Source organism: Myxocyprinus asiaticus, chromosome 39 (genome assembly GCF_019703515.2).
Source record: "Myxocyprinus asiaticus isolate MX2 ecotype Aquarium Trade chromosome 39, UBuf_Myxa_2, whole genome shotgun sequence".
NCBI classification, from domain to species: Eukaryota; Metazoa; Chordata; class Actinopteri; order Cypriniformes; family Catostomidae; genus Myxocyprinus; species Myxocyprinus asiaticus.
Genome location: NC_059382.1, coordinates 5477263 through 5501406, shown reverse-complemented (window position 1 = coordinate 5501406; position 24144 = coordinate 5477263). Strand labels below are relative to the sequence as shown.

The window sequence follows — 24144 nt, the reverse complement described above, 5'->3', positions numbered from 1 at the left end:
AGGAAAACCTTAAGTAGAAATTTGTCATTTTCTGAAGAAAAGTTGAATGGTGCCTTCCTGTGTTGAACTCTCTGCCACAATGCTCGGCTGTTGTTGGTGGTTGCCTGGAAGTGGGTATGCGTTGCTAATGTATTCTGAATGATTTTTTTGTTTGTTTGTAGATAAGCAGCTGCTATATGGTCTTCTGGGTGGTAGCTAGGTAGTTGCTTACTGTTTTACATTTTAAGAGTCGAGTCTCTATGATTTTCTGGTTCCTAGATATTGCTTGGGTACCTCGTTTAATGTCTACGGGCTTTTGTTTTATTTTTATTTTTTTAATGTCCAGGCGAAGTCAAATCGTGCAGAAGAGTACTAATATACCTCTCTTCGACAAGATCAAGCTGCATAACTTTAGGTATCATTCATGTCCGTAGCACATGGTGCAGGATGGGTTACGGCCTGAATTTTACCATTATTTCACCATTTTTGAATGTTCTGGACTGGTTGTTTTAGCAGTTTTGTGCAACTCTCATATTTTTTTTTTTTAGATTCCCATGGTATGAAACGTGAGATGTTAGAGGCCAATGATTTGTCAATGAAAATTCATTTCATTAGCAGCATTTGCACTAAAGGCCAATTGTGCATGTTTGTTTGCTGATCACATTAAGATACTATAAAATAGCAAATTAATAAAATCACATCACAGATTCAGATGTTTCTGTTTACTACCTGGAAAGTGTTCTGACAGGTACGCATTTGTAAAATGTTTAAAAGCTGGTGCACATTTCCTAAGGTTTGGCTTGAGAAGTGGTTTGACTCACATAATGATTAAGAGGCTCTGACTCTGAGATCGTTTGAATTGGCATAGACTACTGCTGCTTTCACAGGAGCCCAAACTCTAAAAGTAGGTTCTTAAAATAGGAATCCAAACATTATTCCCAATAGAGTATCACAATGGGAACACTGCCTCCTTGGTGACCACTGACACTTTCTGATGATCTTGACACCTGATGGAGAGAAAGGATGTGAGATAAAAAATGGCAGGGTAATTATTCCTCTCTTAGGGTCTGTAGGTTTATTATTAGTCTAAAATTACTAATCCTACTTGCATAGAGCTGTACTAAATGAATGTTCTAAAGATAAAGAATTCAAGATGCAGAAAAGAACACATTTTCATTCAAGAATTCACTGGGATTTTGTGTGTGTGCATTTGTTTGTTTGTTTGTTTGTTTGCGCATCCAATAAAAGGAGTGAATCGTCAAGAAATTATATGCAGAACACACAAACACACACATAAATTCTCTGAATTCATTGCAGTTAAAATGTGAATTTACAGATATTCACATGCCCACTCTGAGAGCGTTAAAGTTATTTTTTGTTCTGATAGCTCAACTTTACTCTGCTTGACTGGATCTGACTATTCATTCTGTCATCTTCCACACAGTGGAACACTGAACAGTTTCTTTCTGTTTGTGTGTACCTCAGGAGGAAATGTTTGAATCGCCATTACAAATTTCCTCACTATTGTGTAATTACTATTTGAAAACAGGTCAGTTCCAGTCCTGGATGCTGATTGGTCAATACAGTGTCCCAGCCATGCTAATAACAGTTATGATGCCAAACACCCAACATAGTCTCATGACAAGTCATAATAATTTAAGAAAAGAAAAAGTACGACTTTTATTCCCATAGAGACCAACCGACCAACAAACAGAATTTCAAATTGATACAATATATGCAACAAATCTTAGCTAGCCTCTTCCAAATCCAACACTTTGGATTTTTAAATCTTTAAATCTTCCAATCCAACACTTTATTTTAAGAAAGGAAATGTCAGTAAGCAAATTTGGTTAGTCATTCCATATGCGTTTATGCAATACAAATGAATTATATATGTCAGTAACCTCTAATATGCATCCCTCACCTTGTTCCAAACCCGATGTTTTCTTCCTTGGTTCGCAAATGTTATTTTCGAATTAGAGTTACAGTTAGGTTTAAGGTTTGTGTAAGGGTTTAGACTTTATAGTTAGGTTTAGGTTTGGATTATAGGTTAAATTTAGGAAAAATAGTAATAACATTGTATGTTGGTTCATGTATTTCTCTCTACGGGAGTAAAAGTTACTAGTACATTTTGTTATGAGCCAACTTGTGTGATTTCGTAAAGTTCACACTGTGATTAAACACTCCTTTGCTTATTAAAGCTGTTTTTAGAATAACTGTCAGATTTAATTGCTTGAGGTTGATAAGAGATCTGGTTTGTGAGAGGGAGAGACAAAAATATCAGAGAGTGAGGGGGAGAGAAAGGGAGACATAAAGAGTAGAAAAAGGAGAATTAAAGTTTGTTTAGGAATGCGTAGACTAAGAAACAGCAAGCTAGACATTCCTGAGCTGCAGTTTGTCAAACGAGAATGGAGAGCATCTGGTACTGATGGAGAGCAGATTAATGTACTCCAGTACATAGGGCTTATGGGTAATGTATTACCTTGTGTCCCTCTTTTCTCTCATTTAAGGGTTTGCTAATTCTCTCATGCCTCTTGTGCCTTCTCTTGCTATAATTCATCTATTTCAGGGGAATTCAATGGCATCTTTTTTGTTTTTGTCATTTGTAGGTAACCGTGCATGCGTTAGTGCGAGAGAGTGATAGATTGAGGGAGTGAGAGAGATACTGTAGAACGACAGAGAGGAGTCTTGTATAAATCCAGATCTGTTTTCTGAGAGTTCTCTCTTTCTTGTATTAAACTTTAAAGGGTTTGATGCATTATTCAACACTTCAGCCGCCACAGGACACGTATGCACATTTTAATATTGTACCACTAAGAAACTGCTTCCCTTCTGTTTTTTCTATGTGTGTACACGCTTTGGTTCACTGAATGTTGTAGGTGATGTTTGACTTTTATGTCTGCCGTGGGAGAGTGTGTGGTGATTTAACAGGACTTCTGGGGGTATTTGGCTGAGCTTGGTCAGCCTACTGGATATCATTATGTACTTCTGGCAAGTCTTTATAATACTGAATCATATTTGAAAGTGAGGGGCATCCACAAGGATATCCACGTGTTTACGGCATGCACTCACACTGGCATTTCACTTTTCTTTTTATATTCTGCTGTCATTTGTTCCATGGTAACTAATCTGAGTTCACTGAAACTTTACATTCCAGGGCCATGTGTGACATAAAGAATTGATTTACCTCACAGGGGGACTAGGATAGGATGTCTATGAGAGCAATAAACATGTATTTCTCAAGAAAAGTGCAAGCTTAAGTAAATTAGAGAGAGAGGGAGGGACAGAGTAGAAAATATCTCACTCCTGTTTGAACTTCATTGTTGGTTCAACAAACACAAAGGTCCAGCTGCATTACCATGCCATTGTGTTAAAGCACATATAAGGACACATAGTCTTGCGGGTAACACCATGTATGTAGCCTACATGCTGTATCTATAAAAAGGACAAACTGTGTCTTTCAGTATGAACTAATACTTCCAGTTTTGACGATATGTTCAAGTATTGTGTAAAATCTTGTTTTTTTATGATTACTTTTATTTCACATATTTACTTTATAAGATTTGTTTTATATTGACTTATATTTCACATTTTCTCTAACCACTGGGTGTCTGGGTACCCCTCTCTCTCAGTTTTAATGTGGTAGAATAATTGAATTATTAAACGCCCCCTGTCTCATTCTCAGCTATTTTTAGAGTGGTGCTCAAGGCAGAAAATTATACCCAACTACTAGTCATATGTTTGTAATTTAACATTTAATGCATCACAATTCTAAAGTGGCATTATTTGCTGCCTGATGAAAAATGAGACTGTGGTGACATTTTTGCAAAACTCTGATACATGGTTCCTTACACATTCTGAGTTAAATATTCTCACAAACAGATGAGGTTTTTAAGGTTAATGCTCTATTGTGTTTTAAATAAACAAAACCTACCTAGCCTAAGCCTTGTACCTAAACTAACAGATAGTGTCATAAAAAACAAACATAATTGCTGAAACAATCACATCATTTTGTGATGCTTTTATGAAGTGCAGCTACTGTGTCAGTGGAGCTACTGTGCAATTTTATCGCTCTTGAGCAAGATTATTAATGTAGTAACGTAATGGAAATGTTGAAATGTATCGCCTTACAAGTCATGCTTTATACAGTAGTAAAAGTGTTTATAGCATTGTGTGAGGAAAAGGGTGAACAGTTAGTTTACTAACCGATAATCTGCCCTTTTGATTGTGTCAAAGAAAATAAGTCACTTTTTTTAGCGCTTTTAGTGTTCTTTTCACTAGGAAACTGCTCCGATACCTACAACGAGCCAAGTAAAAATCATTTAGCAAAATTTAAGTACAGCTGTGCTCAAAAGTTTGCATACCCTGGCAGAAATTGTGAAATTTTGGCATTGATTTTAAAAATATGACTGATCATGCAAAAAACTCTTTTATTTAAGGATAGTGATCATATGAAGCCATTTATTATCACATAGTTGTTTGGCTCCTTTTTAAATCATAATGATAACAGAAATTGCCCAAATGGCCCTGATCAAAAGTTTACATACCCTTGCATGTTTGGCCTTGTTACAGACACACAAGGTGACACACACAGGTTTAAATGGCAATTAAAGGTTAATTTCCTACACCTGTGTCTTTTTCAATTGCAATTAGTGTCTGTGTATAAATAGTCAGTGAGTTTGTTAGCTCTCACGTGGATGCACTGAGCAGGCTAGATACTGAGCCATGTGGAGCAGAAAAGAAATTTATAAAGATGGAAAAGGATATAAAAAGATATCCAACGCCTTGAAAATGCCAGTCAGTACTGTTCAAGCACTTATTAAGAAGTGGAAATTTCGGGGATCTCTTGATACCAAGCCAAGGTCAGGCAGACCAAGAAAGATTTCAGCCACAACTGCCAGAAGAATTGTTCGGGATACAAAGAAAAACCCACAGGTAACCTCAGGAGAAATACAGACTGCTCTGGAAAAAGATGGTGTGGTTGTTTCAAGGAGCACAATATGACGATACTTGAACAAAAATGAGCTGCATGGTCGAGATGCCAGAAAGAAGCCTTTACTGCGCCAATGCCACAAAAAGGCCCGGTTACAATATGCCCGACAACACCTTGACACGCCTCACGTCTTCTGGTACACTGTAATTTGGAGTGACAAGACCAAAATAGAGCTTTATGGTCACAACCATAAGCGCTATGTTTGGAGTGAGGTCAACAAGGCCTATAGTGAAAAGAATACCATACCCACTGTGAAGCATGGTGGTGGCTCACTGATGTTTTAGGGGTGTGTGAGCTATAAAGGCATGGGGAATCTTGTGAAAATTGATGTCAAAATGAATGCAGCATGTTATCAGAAAATACTGGCAGACAATTTGCATTCTTCTGCACGAAAGCTGCGCATGGGACGCACTTGGACTTTCCAGCACGACAATGACCCTAAGCACAAGGCCAAGTTGACCCTCCAGTGGTTACAGCAGAAAAAGGTGAAGGTTCTGGAGTGGCCATCACAGTCTCCTGACCTTAATGTCATCAAGCCACTCTGGGGAGATCTCAAACGTGCGGTTCATGCAAGACGACCAAGGACTTTGCATGACCTGGAGGCATTTTGCCAAGACTAATGGGCAGCTATACCACCTGCAAGAATTTGGAGCCTCATAGACAACTTTTACAAAAGACTGCACGCTGTCATTGATGCTAAAGGGGGTAATACACAGTATTAAGAACTAAGGGTATGCAGACTTTTGAACAGGGGTCATTTCAGTTTTGTTTTATGATTGTGCCATTCTGTTATAACCTACAGTTGAATATGAATCCCATAAGAAATTAATGCTCACTCATGTTTTTTTTTAAAATGGTACATATATTACCAATTCTCAAAGGGTGTGCAAACTTTTGCACACAACTGTATATTAATGTGGTTCTATCAGACAGGTTGCATAATTGCTGCCTTACTCTTTATTTTAAACTGGTATGATTTTAAATTATTCATGATTTTTACAGTTGTTTTTTTTTATCATTATTTTTTTTTTTTTTACACATATTCAGTATGGCATTGACTACACACATTTTTTTTTTAATTATTTGCCATTGCCTCATTTTGATGAAACATAGTCGAGAGCACACTGCAAAAATCTGCAATAAGTGAGTCAGAGATTTCTGGGCCAGCTGGTCAAAATGAGGGGAAAAATCTAGGCACACCAGAAAAGGACTCATTTGGTTTGACTAATAAATTGACAGATCAAGTCTAGGACAAAACTAATGAGGCAGATAAATGGAAAACCGTCTTGAAAACATGGAAAGTTACAAAGGTTGTTGTAAATACTTTTCTTCAAAAAGTACTGACGTTTAAGATTTTAAGGGTGCTTTCAAACTGGGTATGTTTGCTGCAGTCCGATTCCGAGTGCGATTGTTCCCGGTGCCCCCCGCAGCTTTGGTCTGGTTTCACACTCAATTGATTCTATCGAACCCCGGTCCATTTGCGTTCATCTTACGTCATCACAAACGCGCATGGAGAACACAACGCGACTCATCATACTTTTTGTTTTTTGTTATTTTGGTGCCATTATGCACAGCAGAGTGAATGACAGCTGTGTATATGTGCGCTTCATGGTGTAACTCATCAGATGTCCAGGGGAAGGCGGCTTGCTGCTGCTCGCAAACGGCGTTTTTTGCGGAGACAGCTGATTGCAAGGAATTCATTTGCATCTTTGTTTACACTGCACGCTTACGCTTGTGTCCAAGGTGAAGTTATTGCCACTGTCATCTCCTATTATACCCTATATTTATAACCTATAATAGTATTTATAAGGTGTATAGATAGATAGATAGATAGATAGATGTCGTCATCGGCTAAAGCGCATGCGCAGGTTACTTTACTTCCTGAACGAGTGCGCACCGAGTCCGAGTTGCTTTCACATTCACGCGAATTGCGTTACAGTTCCATTGCAACCGAACTCAGACCACCTCCTACAAGTAGTCTCGGGTTCGGTACCACAGTGCGCTCCCTGGTCCACATGACAGCTTTCACATTACCAGTTTTTCATGCGAACCATACTGTTTCGAACTAAACTGCCAGTGTGAAAGCACCCGAAGATTCTAGAGATCAGAAACTGCTGATTGTGGACTGTTAGAGTGTCTGCCTGTCTGTGCCAGTGTTTTTATGTACAGATGAGCAGCGCTGAGGAATTCTGTGTTGGCGTCATATGGTTTGCTTGTTGCCATGCTTCCCATTGTAGTTGTTGCTCTGGTAGCAGACCTTTCCCAGGCGATTTGACAGCTATATCCGAGCATGAACAATTGATTGGTGGAAAAGTGTCAGCCTGCAGGCTTTTAGTGATGATACCAACATTATTGATTTGTCAGTGGGCTGAACTAAATAGGAAGAGCCTCTTTATGCAGTGACTGCGTGGACTGATGTTCAGTGCAATACAGTGCTGTAAATGAACACAGAAGTAGATTATTCCACAGTTGATTCTGTGTTCTGATTTGTGCTTGTTTGCCTATACTTGATGAGCAATTATATTCATTTGACAGTTGTGGTGCACATTTAACCAACCAGCATTATTTTATTAATTTAGCTTGACAAAGCCAACATACTGTTATTCTACAGACAGGGATAAGGGTGTTTCCAAAATCCCTAAACCAAGACCACAATTATCAATTGTAACTCCTCTTGGAGCTGTCAAGCTACATCCATCAGACTTGACACAGACCTTCAGACTCGGGTTCTCGGGTTGCTATGACTTTTCTAACTGATCGAATTTACGGTTTTCGCACAATGGACAATCAGAACTCTGAAAAATCACATAGGCTTACATTGACTAAATGTTTAAATGGGCTATGCACACTCCAAATGTAAAAAAAAATTCAAATGAAAACTAACACAAGGCCTTTTATCTACTTTTAAGGAGCTGTAAGTGATTTTAGCTGTTCTGGAACTTTGACAAGACTGAGCCATTAAATTAGACACGCCACCTCTTTCCAAAACCCATCCCTCCGCAAATACTGTTGAGACTGACAACTGTTAAGAATCTAAATATGGTGGTAAACCTGAATGAACCGCTTCAACTAATGGCTGCACTATGAGAATGCGCAAATTTATTGACAGGCAGAAAGCACATCAAAATCTTCTTGGCTAATCAAAGAATGTGACCACGGTCACTTTGACCATAGCCCACAGACACATTTTTGTTTGCTGTTTACACAGTCTAGTGCTCTCAGGACACTTATTGCAGAGATATCTTTCAGAGAGTAGGACCATTTTTTGCATACCATTCCTTAATAAAATTGCTTACAGAAAGTTAACGCTGCGCTCTCTCTCTCTCTCTCTCTCTCTCTCTCTCTCTCTCTCTCTCTCTCTCTCTTGCATTTTGTTGTTAAACTTTTTAAAACTTTCAGACAAGGCTTTGTCAAGCAAACAAAGTTGGTCTAGTTTTGTATTACCGGTATTATTTCTTGTTTTGCATTAGCATTTTTTTTTTTTCTAAGGCCATATTTCCCAGGGTTGTGCAAAAGATTTCTATTTTCTATTTTTTTCACATCTTTGCATCTATCACTGTCAGGGATTAAAAACGATTAAAGGAACGAAAACCAAAAACAATTTGTTTTTTGCAGAACTTAACCAAAAACAGGAAGAAAGTGATTTTCAAATGCTGGTAACCAGTTATAACCAGATAATTTCATTCAGATATTCTTTCATGAAGCCAAAGGGTTTATAACAGTAAGTTTTTGGAACTACACCACTTCATGTCGCCCAAAATTTTTAAATATGTGCTTTGATCCTGAAGGAAACTGCTGCATCACACATTTCTTTGCCTAATTGCCCATTGTGGATGTCGCATTTTGTGAACGAAGACCTTTTTAACAACTACAGTACACAGCATAAATGAGTACACCCCCTCTGAACATAAGGATATATTTCTATTTGTAAATTATTACCATCACAATTTATGTGAAGTAATGTATTAAACATTTAATAAAAATCTAAAGATTTGTTATCAATATCTGTAAAATAATTAAATTAGGCAGCTTTGCTTAAGTAAAGGGTTGCAAAAATGAGTATACCCTTGAATAAATTCAAATAGTGTGCAATATTTTAATACTTTGAAAGGCCTCCATAACTTTTAAATACTGCTCGGACCCTTCTTGACATCAGTTGTACAAGTTCATGACATATTGTCACATCTATCCTGTTCCACTCCTGGAGGATGACCTCCTTGAGTACTGTGATGTTTAATGGGGAGTGATGCTCGATTTGCACCCCACAGGTGCTCAAATAAGTTGAGGTTGGGTGACATACTATCTTGTTTATCCATAGGAATGCAGCAGTAGCTTTGGAATAATGTTTAGGGTCATTGTCATGGAAAAAAAGTGCCTGACAGCTCAGGGTGGGGAGAGAGGGTTGCGCCTTCTCTTTTAAGATTTTGCTGAACATCTATGAATTCATGATGCCATTGATGAAGTACAATTCCCCCACACCTTCAGCACTAATAAATCCCTGTGTTTGAACTTTACAACCACTGTACATCACTGTGGGTACCATGCACTTCCCATGCCATGCATTTTGGATTCCATCATTAGATAAAATCGGTCTGTTCTTACCGAAATTCAAAACACTGCCCCCAGTGACCAAAGCAGTAAGTATTGTTGGGCATATGGGCATAAGTGAGCTTCATTTTCTGGGTGAAATGTCCACGGAGGGGGCCCAAAAGCAAGTTGTGAAGCAAGTTGTTTTCAGCAGTGCAGGCTGTAATACAGTAAAGAGGAATGCATATTTTATAAACGGAACCCCCCAACCCAAACTCCAAAGCAAAACCTAACTATCAGTGAAGTACAAATGTAATATTAGTGGAAAAAATGCAACCTCCGAATCGCACTAGTCACTAATTATGTGAACACGTTTACTTCCTGGTTTCAACTTAGGATCCGAACCAAGGTCTTCCATGCTGCTGACACAATATGCTTTCGGTCATGCACAGAAAGCACACCTCAGCCGATGTAAAAATGTCTGATTGTCGGTGAGTTGGCATAATGTGACCAATCCTAAAGCACCTGGACTCTCGGAAACAACATGCCGACTTCCCGTGTGATCATGTTTCTATTTGTATGCAAATATGCTTGTATGCTTTTAAGTCATATATATTTCTCTTATGTAAATATCTATCTTCTCTGTAGCATCTAAAGGGGAGCACAAAGTAAGAATTGTATTGTGAACCAGTTTCTCTGTGTACATAACAATAAAGAACTTGACTTAACTTGAAAGGTCCTGTAGGCCACTTTAAATGAAAGTATTTGCTTTAATAAAATAAATTTACTGTAAATATATTCAAATATTCTTTAAGCTGTGCTTGGTCCTTTGCACTCATCTGCCTCTTTTACTCTCCTCCTCTTACCTCCTGCTCCCTTGGAATTAGTAGTGTCTTTATTAGGACACAAAGATATCTTTGTGCTTTGGGCAGTCACAGAAGGTTCAGAGTTTCGGCATCAAGTTCCCTCATCAGGGAAGAAGAACAAGGGCACATAGATGGGATTATACCTCACTCTCTCTTCCAGTGCCATTGGGGCAATCAGATAGAGAGGGAGGTAAGACAGGTGCGCTCAGTTTGTAATGAACTCAGTATTATAGGATCACAGTAAGACTGCCATGGATTATGTCTTCTCATTAGAATTATCATCACTGTTGTGAATTTGTGTCTCAAATAAGGACTCCGAAGGAGCTTCGGGACTGTTCCTCATACTTCAGCACACCACTTTCTCAATTCTTCAGAGTAAGAACTTGTTTAAACTTGCCTTTTTGTGTCGTGGTTGTGAAGGCTGCAGAGGACAGAGACATTTCACCACTCTAAGCTCTCTCTCTCTCTCTCTCTCTCTCTCTCTGCCTGTCTATCTCTCTCTCCCTCAGAACCAATCCGTCGTTAGCGGGAGGAGTCCCACGAGTGGACCTGAGGGACAAGCAAGAGCATTTCCCGAGTTCGACGGAGCCAAAGAGGAGTCAGAAGGTCAGAGGTCCAGTGGGGGGATTATCGGGGGTCTTGACCCAGGTTTACACAAAGGACATGCTCCCGCCTCAGAAGGGTGCGGGCCGGGAGCGGAGATCATTCCACTGGTGGAACATCTCACCATGGAACACGTAAGTGAACACTTTAATAATTTTCAAGAAATGTGTGCTTTATTATATGTTTATTTATTTTTTTTCGCAGAAAGACTCATAATTACCATCTCCGTTGTGAAAAATTTTACATTTAAGTGACATGATACCACTGTGTCGGCTGAGGTAGCGACAGCAAGGCGGCAAATCTGTTCCCGCTAAAATAATAACGGTCACCTCTCTCCATCTTGCACGTGCTTGAGAAATAATTTCAGTGTGAGCAGAAGTGTTATACGTGCGCTGCACCTGAAGTTCCTCACCACTCGGCTCACTTTTTCATTGAACTGAGTCAAGTTTCATCCCGTTTGCTTATTTCTAAACACTTCTAATACAGGGTCATGGAAATAATGGAAACCTTGGGGAAATGAAAAAAGTTGTGATTTCAAGGCTGAGAAAAGTCATGGTAATTAAAACAGCATATAAAAACATGCTAAATAAAATTTTCAAGGTACTCTGTTCTAAAATATTTCATCAGCTAGAAATTGCTCTTTGTGAGTCCAATCTTTATAAACGATTTAAAAAAACTTACTGCATAAACATAAGATTTGGAAAACCATGAAATTACAATGCTCGAAACTGTGGGATGCCTCAATAGTGTTCTTCATTACTGGGTCAAGCTTACTATTTATTCATAAGTAGCCTATGGAATTTTACTAATGAACTGACTATTTAATGTGTAGTTATATTGTGTCACTGCTTGTAATTAAACTTGTTCATTGTAGTAGTCCCAATTATAGTCATGTAATGTTGAAACACAGATGTAAAGTGTTACACTTAACGGCTTCCTATTTATTTATAATATGCTAATACTCAATTTTGTAAACTCAAAAGCTAAAGCAATGTTTAACTATTAGGCATATTCATGCAAATACTCTTGAAGCAACAGACTTTGACCAGGCTCGCATGTTAGTATAGAAGTTACTGAAGTTCCTTCTGATTGCACAACTGATATTTCTGTTCTTTTTATTCACCTTCTAACATACTTTAAGAATTAAATCCTATTTTGGAAAACTGGCATGCATGCATGTGTGTTATTGTGTGCATACTTGGGATAAATGCGACAAGGGAAGGAGGTTAACTCCCTGTTCCAGATGTTGGTGCAGCCTAAGGGAATGTGAAAAGTTTTGTTAAAGAGTTTTAATTCTTTCCTTGTGTGTTTGCATGTGTGTCTGTGTCCTCAGTCTTCTCCACATTATTACTATTTTAAAATAGAGAAGATAGATAACGAGTGTAGCCTTTTGGTTTGTTTATAAATGCATATTTCTCTGAAGTCAATGGGGTGTGTGTTTGATGTTTATGACTACTTGCCAAAACAAGTACAGTAACATATTCGGAGCGTTTTGTGCATAAACAGAAATTGTGTCTGATATTTAAAAATACTAAGCATTTATGAGGCTTCCCTTTGCTTACAAAATGTAATTCAACACACATTAGTTCATGAGTTCATAATCTTTTATAGAGATAACAGGTTTGGCTTGCTGTGCTTATTACAGGCTTATTACATGCTTCAAACATGTCATAAATGTTTAAAGACAGAGTGAAGTTAGCAGCTGTTAATTTCTTGAGTTGTGAGTAGTGAAATTAAATGCATAACATTTAATGCAGGCCAATCTAGTTCTTAAAAAGCATACTTTCTACAAAAACAGGAAATATATGTTTAGTTCTGTCCTGGTCTGTATTCACTATGAAAGCTACTTGTTGTGGTTACTTGAATAGGCATCGCATTTGAACTACAAACTCGTGGCAAAATCGTAAGGATTCATACGACTTATCTAAATTTGGCTAATTCGTATAATATCGTATGACTGCACTCGTATGAATTCGTACGACTTTCACTACAGCCAGTGACATCGCTGGTCATCATTTCCATCTAATACGTGACAATTACTTGCTTCTGTCACACACAACAGCTTCCTATCATGTTTACACAATCTACTGATCGGTTAGGTTTAGATAAGGGGTTTGGGTAAGGGCATAATATTAATAAGCATGTCCTTAACGCCTCGTGTGTGGAACTCGCGCTTCCGCGTTAGATATCCAGGCTTTTGCACATGATGAATTCGTACAAATTTATACGAACGAACTAGTACGAAATCATACTTTTTATGAGACTGGGTTGCATTTGAACTACCAAATTGAATTTAAGCCCACACTTGAACCTTTTAGTAAATCTCTTGTGCTTTTCATTGGGGATACAAAAACAAATCAAATTAGTCAACTCAGAAGAGGAGGTAATCATTTGCCATAAACTATGTGCAGTCAGCAAATTATACTTTAGCTTGTGTGGACTAACTGTCAAAGTCTATTATGTTAACACACTAAGAAATGCATTCTGTTGTCTGACTGTGGTTTCCAGGAGACAGTCATTTTATATATATATATTTACTGCCTTTTGTGAAATTAGTTGGATCTTGAACTGTTGAGCTGGAATTTAGAACTCCTCTAGGACTGCTGTTTCAGCACCAGTGTGGTTTTCTTGGTTTGTGGTAAAACGACTGAGTGAAATTGCAGTCAATAACACAAGCGGTCTCTTAATTTTAACCCAGTAAACGGTTGTCTGTAATTAAATTATTCTGATGTGATCTGAATGTAACATGACTCAAACCAAGCAATCTTTGGTGTGTCCAAATAAAAACACGGGTACTAGAAAGAGAGAGGAAAAGAGACAGAGGAAGAAAACAGAATTACACTGCGTAACCCTCTACAGTCTACACAAACAAGGAAGATACTGTAACACAAAGAATTTCAATGGAAATGTAATACTCACAAGCTTCCTTACTTGTCAGATGAGACCCTAGCAAATGCAAACTGAGCCACAAAGTCTTGCCGTAAGAAAAGGGCAACCAGTGGGACAAAAGCATCAAGCTGAAAGTGACCAGCAGCATTAATATGTATTGCAACTTAAAACTGCTATCATTATTTTGTGTATATGTTCAGTGGGGTCCAAAATTGAAAATGCTTGTATTTTGTATTCTTTTACAGATGAAGAAACGATTTGAGTGGAAGGTTTAATTGAAAAATTCAGATGTATTTTAGAATTTCTTAGTATTTACAGGATGTCCCTCTTTTGCTTTAATGACAGCATGCACTCGAGCTGGCATGGACTCCTCAACTTTGTGCAAAACTGATGATCCATGTCATCACAGCATGATTTGAGAATATTCCAAAGAGCATTTTGTGTGCTTCAATGGGAGAAAGAAATCTGACTTTTGGATTTTAAATGTTCAATGTTACAAATTTGTTTATATTGATTGGAGACCTAAAATAGTGCAGAATCTTAAATATACTTAGTTTATTTCCAGTTTCAAATAAAGTCAGATATTTTCAAATTATTCACAGACTTTTAGACCCCACTGTATGTATATATATTTTTTGCATTGTTTTGAAAATGTAAACCCTCTTATCGTCCTAATAAACTTATTGCCACTGAATTTGAGGGGGAGAGTCAGTCATTTTTCAGTCATCTGAATTTTAATGCAACCTCCCAGATACCCCCCCCCCCCCCCCACCCAACACACTCCTACACACTGGATATTGCTCTTGGTAGAGGTCAGATGTTCCTGGGTTTGAAAATAGTCAGTCTGTGACAACCTACATTAGATATTTATATTCTCTGGTCTGTCACTGACATTTGTTTAGATTTGTTTAGATAAGTTGTTCTAACAACTTAAAATTGTGGTAGTGTGTTCCATGTTTTTGCAGGCTTTATTTTTTCCTATTGTATTTCACTCTGTCTTGCTGCCCATTTTTAAATAGTCTAATAGCTTTCTTTCTATTGGGATATACTGGGCTGGGTGATTATTTAAATTTTTTTTTTTTAGATAATTGCCTTAAAAAAATCTGCCTTAATAATTAATAATTGCCTTAATATCTGATTACATTGTCAACCCCCCTGCCGAGGGTCGGTGAATTTTTTTGCTTTATTGATTTTGCTTTAAAAATGTAATTCATTTATTCAAACACGAAAAACTTAACAGACTAAATTCAAATTGCACTTTAAACTAAAAAAAAAAAAAAAAAAGCAATAAAATAACGAAGTTATCAAAAAATCTTATTTAACCACCCAAATCCAAACATTTACCATCTCCAATGGCTTCATTTGCCATCACGCAATCATCCGTCAACACAGATGGAAAATTACTAATAGCCTACAAATTAAGAACTAAAGACAATTATAAATGTAAAGACAATAATAATCAAAATAAATAACCCTAATAAATTCCCTTGTGTTCCCAGAATAATACTGCCAAAAAAGTTCTTATCAAATTCGTGTATGTATTGCGTTTAGGTAATAGAGTTAATGCGGCCTAAAGAAAATAAAATAGAACTCAATTTTAGGTTTAAGGTGAACATGTCTTGCATAACTTTGATTTAATCACTTTCGTCTTAGTTTATTAAATACAAAGATATATATATATATTACTGAACCTGCAGAGTTGCGTTCACAATGCATGCCAACTGCGTGGAAATAAAGTGAACTAAACTCACAGCACCTCCCGAGATGATCGGAGATAATTTGCAGCATTCTCACAGGCGACATTATTCTTGCAAACAGTTTTCAGACGAATGAAGCAGAGAAAAAGAGTGAAAACTCTTTACATGCACTTGTTCCACATGACAGGCTCATGCTGCACGCCTCTGAACAAACAGCTAATCAGACGTGAGCATTGACGGCTTTTCTTTTGTCTGTTCTTAAAAATATAATAAAATGTGTTTCTTCAAGCGCATGTCTTTGTGTCTAACAGCATGTCTTGTCATGTGTCACCGCGAGACAGGTTGCCCGCCTGTTGCGGGTAGATGAGCAAAATTACCTGCGCATGAAATACATGAAGAGCTTGCGAACTGGATTCAACCTCGTCGCATTTGGCGGGTGGTAGTTTCACACCCTGGCCACTGTTTAATATATTTGGCGACTACTCAGATCCATGGTCTTGCCATTTCCCGATACTGTCGATCATTATCTGTTTGCAGTCGGCATCGGGATCTTTGTAAGACATCGTCGATATCCGATTACATTGTCATATCACCCAGCCCTATTGGGATATTCCATTTTAAAGGTTTTTTTTCAGTGCCGCTCACATTGAAATTACCATACTGTATTTCTTCTGCCTTTTTAAAAAAAAATTATACAATGATATACTTACCACAATATACAGGTGTTGTACTGTTTAGCTGAAATTTAATGAGATAAGCATAGAATTACAAAGAAAGAAAAAGGAAAAAGCTTTGTTGATTCCAGATGTGGTTTCTGGTTTTGCAAACAGCTATGGTGGATAAATGAATTATTAAATTAATCCAGTATAGACTGTATTTAATTTCCCCTACTGTACCACGAAGGAGAGAAAAAAATGGCAATAAACACAAATATACATAGGCCTGTACAACATTCCTTTAATGAAAAAAATGTGTTGTCATTTTCTTGGAGGAACGTCAATGTTTGTAAATGTGCAGTGAACTCTGTGGAAATAATTGGCTCAAGAAAATCAGTGAACCTGTTCAAAACAGACCATGACTTTTTATTAACTCGCCATTTAGCAGAGGCTCGTTAACCAAAGTGATTCTAGTACACTATCCGCTGAGACTCTCATCCGTCAGTAATCCTTCAGTTAAATGCCTCACTGAAAGGCCCAATTGTGGAAAGGTTCTCAATGCAGTGCAATAACAGTTCATGGGATGCCCCTACTCAAATTCAAACCTTTAGATTTGTGCATTACCAACCACAGTGGCTACCCAACTCGACTCACTATTTTAAAATGATTTCCCACGCTGCTCGAACACTGACTTGACTATATCGTTTGTTATCAAAAACAGTCTGTAACTAAGTGTTTCACATTTGTACACATGCATATAAAATTAAATGTGTTCTGTCTCTTCTTTGTTGTATTGCATGTTGATGAACCAGTTCCAGTGTACACATGCATATACAAATGCGACTGTATACAATACCTTACATACAGTACTTAATTACTCGTATTTAACAAATGCTTAATCTTTTTTGTTGTTTTTATACTGACAAGCTGACAAGCCTGTGTGTTAAACAGGTGTTTGAGAGTTGCGTGTTGCAGTCGCCTACGTTTTATGTGGTTCACACTAATGGTCCTGACTGTCATCTGTGTGGCACTGCAGATATTCGGTGTGGTCCGGCAGGCCAGGTGAGCAGGTTTTATGAAACATGTAACGTAAAGAAAATGCCCTTTCAAACCAGATTCAACAGCTTGCACTAGATGTACTGCAAACATTTGTAAATAAAGCTATGACTTGAAGGTATTTCCATTAAATACTATACAGTGCCCCAGAAATAATTTTGCAATGACTTTTGGGCCGCAAGTAAGATGATATTAGTGGATGTACGAAGTCAGTACCCTGGCAAAGTACCACAAGTTTAGTTCATCATAGACATGTTCCACAAACATTTGAGAGCCAAATATTGTCCAAATACTTTTTTTGTCTTCATTTTGAACAGTATATTTATTGTTTTACCATTTAAAACCTTATAAACGTATTTTTGTTAAATAATTTGATTGAAAAGTGTGCTTATGCCTTCTTTCTTTAAATGAAATGTAAATTGATTTGATATTGTTATCTAATGCAATGGCATACATTTTTTTTGTGTGTGTGTGTTTGTGTGTTTTACGTGTCAAAATACTTTTTAGGGCCACCATATTTCGGCTATACAGTAAATTATTGATGATGTGATGGTTTCAGAAAGGCCAAAATCTAAAATGTATTCTCTTTCTCAGGAGCTCCAAGGCTTTGAATCTTGTGAGCGAGATCCAGAGGCCCATGAAGCAGACAGAATGGGATAACCTTTGGTATGTTTCAGCAGCCGTTGTTAAGGACCCAACAGACCAACACCCTTTTGTAAAAAGAAACGTCATAGAGGGAAGAGGCCAAGTCTTAAAGTCTGCAAGAAAAAAGTTGGACACATCTTCACCCAGGCGTCTTGCTAGCACTCTCAAAAACAAAGTAATATCAAACAATAATCCCCCAACCACCGAAGCATCTCCACCAATAGAGGTAGCAAATAAACTTGACCAAAAAGTGGTAAATCTATTTCCAAATGTCCACCAGCCAAACAGGCCAACTAACCCTGAAGGTACCCTAAAAAAGTCTGGACCAAGTAAAATTTACAAAGCACCACCCTCTGATGACGTTCTTTACTATGATGATAAATATACAGTATATTCACAGCCTGACAACAGTGTCATGTGTCAACCCAAGAACCACATTGTCTTTCTCAAGACACACAAGACTGCCAGCAGCACCATATTGAACATCCTCTATCGATATGGGGACAGCCACAACCTGACCTTTGCCTTGCCACTGAATATGCACAGCCAGTTATTCTACCCTGCGTTTTTTGCTGCACACTTTGTGGAGGGCATCAGGACTTCCAGTGTAAAAGAATTCCACATCCTCTGCAATCATATGAGATTCAATTCACAAGAGGTCAGTCTATGAGCATTTTACTCAAAATATTAAAGATTCAAAGATGTACTAAAGAATGTATATGCCTGTGTTGTGTTACAGGGCATAAAAATGAAAGGGTTTAATTTCAATGTTTCTAAATACCTTGATGGTTAAATCACTGCCACACACTGACTTTGTTTATATGGACACCAGAAAGTGGCTTATTGCAAGAAAGTGGCATTCCTGGGGGGCATGGGTAGCTCAGTGAGTGGGAGAAAGGGTGTGCTGAGTGACTCCAGCCAGGTCTCCTAAGCAACCAAATTATCCCAGTTGCTAGGGAGGTTAGAGTCACATGGGGTAAACTCCTCGTGGTAGCGATTAGGGGTTTTCGCTCTCAATGGGGTGCGTGGTAAGTTGTTCGTGGATCGCGGAGAGTAGCATAAGCCTCCTGTGCAGTGAGTCTCCGTGGAGTCATGCACAATGAGCCACGTGATAAGATGCGCGTATTGATTGTCTCAGAAGCGGAGGCAACTGAGACTTGTCCTCCGCCACCCGATTTGAGGCGAGTAACCGCGCCACCACAAGGACTTACTAAGTAGTGGGAATCGGGCATTTCAAATTGGGAGAAAAGGGGATAAAAAAAAAAAGTGGCATTCCTGTTTACGTGCACTGTATACGCGGCCTACTCTTTACTCCCGTATACATGCGGCTCGGTCAGTAAGCGGCTTTCTCCACAACAACGTAATGTGCCAGGGACGCTTGTGTAAATAACAAACATGGTGATACTTTAACATGTCTATATTTTTTCCAAGCTCTATTTAGAACACAGCTTATGCATTTACATTGCCACGTACATGTAAGCCGCGTTCTCCAGGAGAAACCCATGTGTTAAACCGGTTTCTCTTAAATCGTTAAGTGGCGTAAGGAAATCGGCGCTCTAGTTTACATGACGTTTCAGAATGCCGTTTTCTGTAAAAACCCTGGAATAAACCGTTTTCTTAAGTGCATGTACTGTAAACGTGGTTACTGTTGATTGTCCATGACTCCATTTATATGGACCTGCAAAGGCAAAACATAGAAACAACACATTTTTGTGTGAGATGAGTCTTTAAGACTGCGATCTGTCATCTATTACAGATGTGTTTGGCTCAACTATGCTTATATTCAGAGAAAATGGGTTAAGACTATTTTATAATGCACATTTATTTTTCTCAGTTCCAATGTTGTAGTTTATGCATTATGGCTTTGTATGGCAGAATTTTTAATCCAGTTTTATCCATGTTAAAGTACAGTCACAGAAATGAAAATGTTCTCATCATTTACTCACCCTTGTGCCATCCCAGATGTGTATGACTTTCTCTCTTTTGCAGAACACAAATGAAGATTTTTTTAAAGAATATTTCAGCTCTGCAGGTCCATACAATGCAAGTGAATGGTGGCCAGAACTCTGAAGTTCCAAATATCACACAAAGGTATTATAAAAGTCCAGTGGTTTAATCAATGTCTTCATAAGTGATCCAGTCTGTTTTGGGTGAGATCAGACCAAAATGTAATGCCTTTTTCACTAGAAATCTTGACAGCATTCTCTTTGGCGATCGTGATTTCAAGCTCGACTACACTTCCTATAGTGCCATCTAGGGCTCTGGGCATGCTTCAAGCACTAGGAAGTGTAATCGAGCTTGAAATCATGATCGTGCCTAGAGACTGCAATGGCAAGATGTACAGTGAAAAAGAAGTTACATTTTGGTCTGTTCTCACCCAAAACGATTTGATCTGGCCACCATTTGCTTGCATTGTGAGGACCTACAGTGCTGAAATATTTTTCTAAAAATCTCCATTTGTGTTCGGCAGAAGAAAAAAAAGTCAAATATCTGGGATGGCAGTAGGGTGAGTTAATGATAAGAGAATTTTCATTTTTGTGTGAACTATCCCTTTAAGGTGTTATAATGGACATGACAAGTTAGTAAGATGCTGCTGCACAACTAGACATAGTAGACATACTACAATCCACATGAAGCAGATCTTGACAGTGGTGCTGGGAAAGAGAAGGGTTTCAGAGAAAAATACTCATAGCGTGCTGCAGTGATACCGGCTTGCCTGCAAACAACTGAGGAAATGTAAATGTTAGTCAAAGAGAGAGTATGCAAGTTGATTACATGTCAACGGACCTATGTGCCTGTGCACTGTAGAATTTCATGACTAAATTTAGGATCATTTTGTACTTAGTCAAGGCTCACTTTGGTGTGAATGTAAACGCTGTTAACACTTAGCAAGTACATAAATAATTTGAAACGGCTGACTATTTTAACTATCATGAGGCAGAATAAGCACCCGGTTTTAGATTGAAATGGGTAGGTGTAGATCTAAATCATTAAGAAAACAATACCATGATCTGATCACTGATGCAAGTTGAGGCAAATTAAGTGTTCATCATTTTTGACATTCTGTGGTTGAACTTTACAGTCAAGTGGGATCTGATTAATACTGAGACAAAGGGCAAGAGATCAAAATTTAAACTCAGTGTAATTTTTGTTTATGTAAGTTATATTGAAAGAGTTTTATTCATAAGGTCACATAACTGCTTGCCTCCAATTCTTTCTATTTTTTCTGACTCCTTTTCTCAGGTGAGAAAGTTAATGCCTGAGGACACATTCTACTTCTCCATTCTTCGGAATCCGGTGGCAATGATGGAATCTATCTTCGCTTACTACAAAGCGATCCCAGCATTCCGTGTGGTCAAAAACCTTGAGGAGTTCCTAATCCAGGGTGGGCGGAGCTACAATGCCTCTGTGCTTAATAACCACTATGCACGGAACATTTTGACCTTTGACTTTGGTCTGGACAGCACAGCGCCTGAGAACGAAGAAGACTTGGACAGGCGTAGCGCCGAGATCATTGCTGCTGTGGAACGCGACTTTCAGCTGATCCTCATTTCAGAGTATTTCGATGAATCAGTAGTGCTTCTAAAACACACCCTCTGCTGGACACTGGATGACGTTTTGTCTTTCCGCCTCAATAGTCGCAGCGAGCGCTCTCGGCGGCCACTGAGCCCAGAAACCGCAGAGCGGATAAAAGCGTGGAATTCGCTAGACTGGCGACTGTACCAACACTTTAATGCTACTTTCTGGAAACGCATAGATGCCATACTTGGTCGGACTGAGCTTCAACGGGAAGTAGAACTTCTGAAGGCTGGGAGGAAGAAGCTTGAGGAAACGTGTCTTATAGGAGGTGGGGCTGTAGATCCTGCGCATATCCATGATTCATCATTAAAACCATTTCAGTATGGTGCAGCAGTTATTCAAGGTTATAACCTGCGTTTGGGGCTAAACGATGAGACTCGCCAGCTTTGTCAGAGACTGATTACACCTGAACTTCAGTACACATCTGTTCTGTACACTAAACAGTTCCCTCAGTTAGCGGCTGCCCGTGTTGCTGTTTCAAAAAAGATTGTGGCCGCTAGAAACTCTGTTAGCACACACAGAGCTGTTAAGCGCAATATACCAATAGCTATGACAAACAATACCTCACATAACAATGCAGATATAGCCATTCGGAAAACTATAGCTACCACTTACAGTAACAGCTAATTATAATGAGAGACACGATGTAACAGATCATTTTGATGTACACATTGTAACAAAACAGTGTAAAAATAAAGAAACGAGAGGAAACTCGCATAAACCACACAAAACACTTTCAAAACACACACACACAAGCATACAGTACAATCCAAAATAATCTGCTGGATTGAGAGCTTTAATGAATGAGAACTTAGAATAGAAATAGCAAGCGGTGCAAACAAGCAGTCTGAAATGAACACTTTAAAAACAATACATTAGTTCCATTCAGCGCAATTCATATTTATTGGTACAATACTTTTAACTATGCAGCTGTACGGAGTTCAGGAGTTATCTCCAGTAAGCAAGCTGAAAGTAACAGTTGGAGAGGGGAAAAAATAATTCTGGAAAAAAAAAAATAATGCATGGGTTAGGTCATCGTTTTGGCACTTAAAAATAAAGAAGTCTGGTCATATTGTGTGCACATGGTGTGAGACATAAAAATCGAGTGTGATTCTTTGTCTTACAAAGACTTATTTCCCTTGCACTTTATATTCTGATGTGAACTGACCTACATTTCTTTCCCCTCTAAACCAGAAGAGGTTTGTTGTGTCTGTTCAGCTGTTGCATGTTTTGGAGGATGCAAACCTGTCTGTACCACACCGGCTAAATATGTCTTTGTTTTTTTTTCCCTCCAACCCAATGGTTCAGGTTTCCTATTTGACGATTTAGTCAGAAGGTTGTATAATAAAGACATAGTATTGTTGGCTGTGTGATTGACCTTCGCAAAAGTATAGATGTTACAATTTGGAGAATATTCTTCAGACAATTTGTAAATCCAGATATTTATTTTGTACTGTTGGACCGTGTGACTTTGTCAAACAGAATTGTTGTTAAATATATGAAATTGTAGAAAGGGGGGAATTTACGACATTTTGGCAAGTTCATATAAGTCAGAGTTGAATGTAAAATACATTTATGGATCTCTCAATTTACTGTGCCATTTGAGACATTTCTTCTTAATCAGAAACATGCTTTGTCTTATGATAGGTTTAATAGAATGTCATATATCCATTGGTAAGACCCAAAACCCAGCCTAGAAACCTGATGCATCTTTGAGGCCAGCTTAAAGGGATAGTTCACCCAAAAATGAAAATTCCCTCATTTCCTTACCCTCACGCCATCCCAGATGTGTATGTCTTTCTTTCTTCTGCAGAATACAAACTAATACTTTAGAAGAATATCTCAGCTCTTTAGGTCCTCACAGTGCAACTGGATGGGTACAAAAATTTTGCACGTAAGGATGCATAAAAGTAATTCATAAAACTCCAGTGGTTAAATCCATATCTTCAGAAGCAATATTATAGGTGTGGGTGAGAAACAGAACAATATTTATGTCTTTTATTACTATAAATTCTCCTCCCTGCTCAGTAGGTGGCGATATGCACGAAGAATGCAATTCGCCAAAAACAACAGAAGAAGAATGTGAACGAGAAAGTGGAGATTTATAGTTAAAAACAAAAAGAAGTTATATATTAATCTGTTTCTCACCCACACTTATCAAATTGCTTCTGAAACTGTGGATTAAAACACTGGAGTCGGATGGATTACTTTTAAGCTGCCTTTATGTGCTTTTTGGACCTTCAAAATTTTGGTTCCCCTGTCACTTGCATTGAATGGACCTACAGAGCTATAAAATTCTTCTAAAAATCTTTGTGTTCAGTAGAAGAAAGAAAGTCATACACATCTGGGATGGCATGAGTGTGGGTAAATGATGAGAGAATTTTCATTTTTGGGTGAACTATCCCTTCAATGAAGAAAACAGACTGACGCTAAGGGTTAATACTTGTTATACTCGTCTTACTATGAAAGATCCAGTCCTGGGCCATCACACATAATTACCAGCCTTCCAGAAAGATCATCTGAACCAAAGTCTGATCTTTACAGCTCAAAACTGGCTTTAATGTTTCATAGCAATATAAATGTGCAAACAATTATTGTAATTTTCTGAAAACTATATTTGAAACTGGTCTTTATTTATTAATAAAAGATGATTC

The 24144-nt window shown here is 38.2% G+C and overlaps 1 protein-coding gene across 4 annotated transcripts; it reads left to right on the top strand.

Moving 5' to 3' along the window:
• On the top strand, nucleotides 1-24144 carry LOC127429534 (galactose-3-O-sulfotransferase 2-like). Of its 4 annotated transcripts, XM_051678635.1 has the most exons (7): nucleotides 1-114; nucleotides 10390-10564; nucleotides 10677-10740; nucleotides 10875-11102; nucleotides 17162-17272; nucleotides 17861-18569; nucleotides 21155-24144. In XM_051678635.1, exons 4-7 carry the CDS (start codon nucleotides 11029-11031, stop codon nucleotides 22115-22117), a joined length of 1857 nt encoding a protein of 618 aa, XP_051534595.1. In that variant the 5' UTR covers nucleotides 1-114; nucleotides 10390-10564; nucleotides 10677-10740; nucleotides 10875-11028; the 3' UTR covers nucleotides 22118-24144. The 4 variants fall into 4 exon arrangements, with proteins under 4 accessions (XP_051534595.1, XP_051534596.1, XP_051534594.1 ...); XM_051678634.1 differs by lacking the exons at nucleotides 1-114; nucleotides 10390-10564 and adding an exon at nucleotides 2431-2449; XM_051678637.1 differs by lacking the exon at nucleotides 1-114 and having other exon boundaries at nucleotides 10418-10555.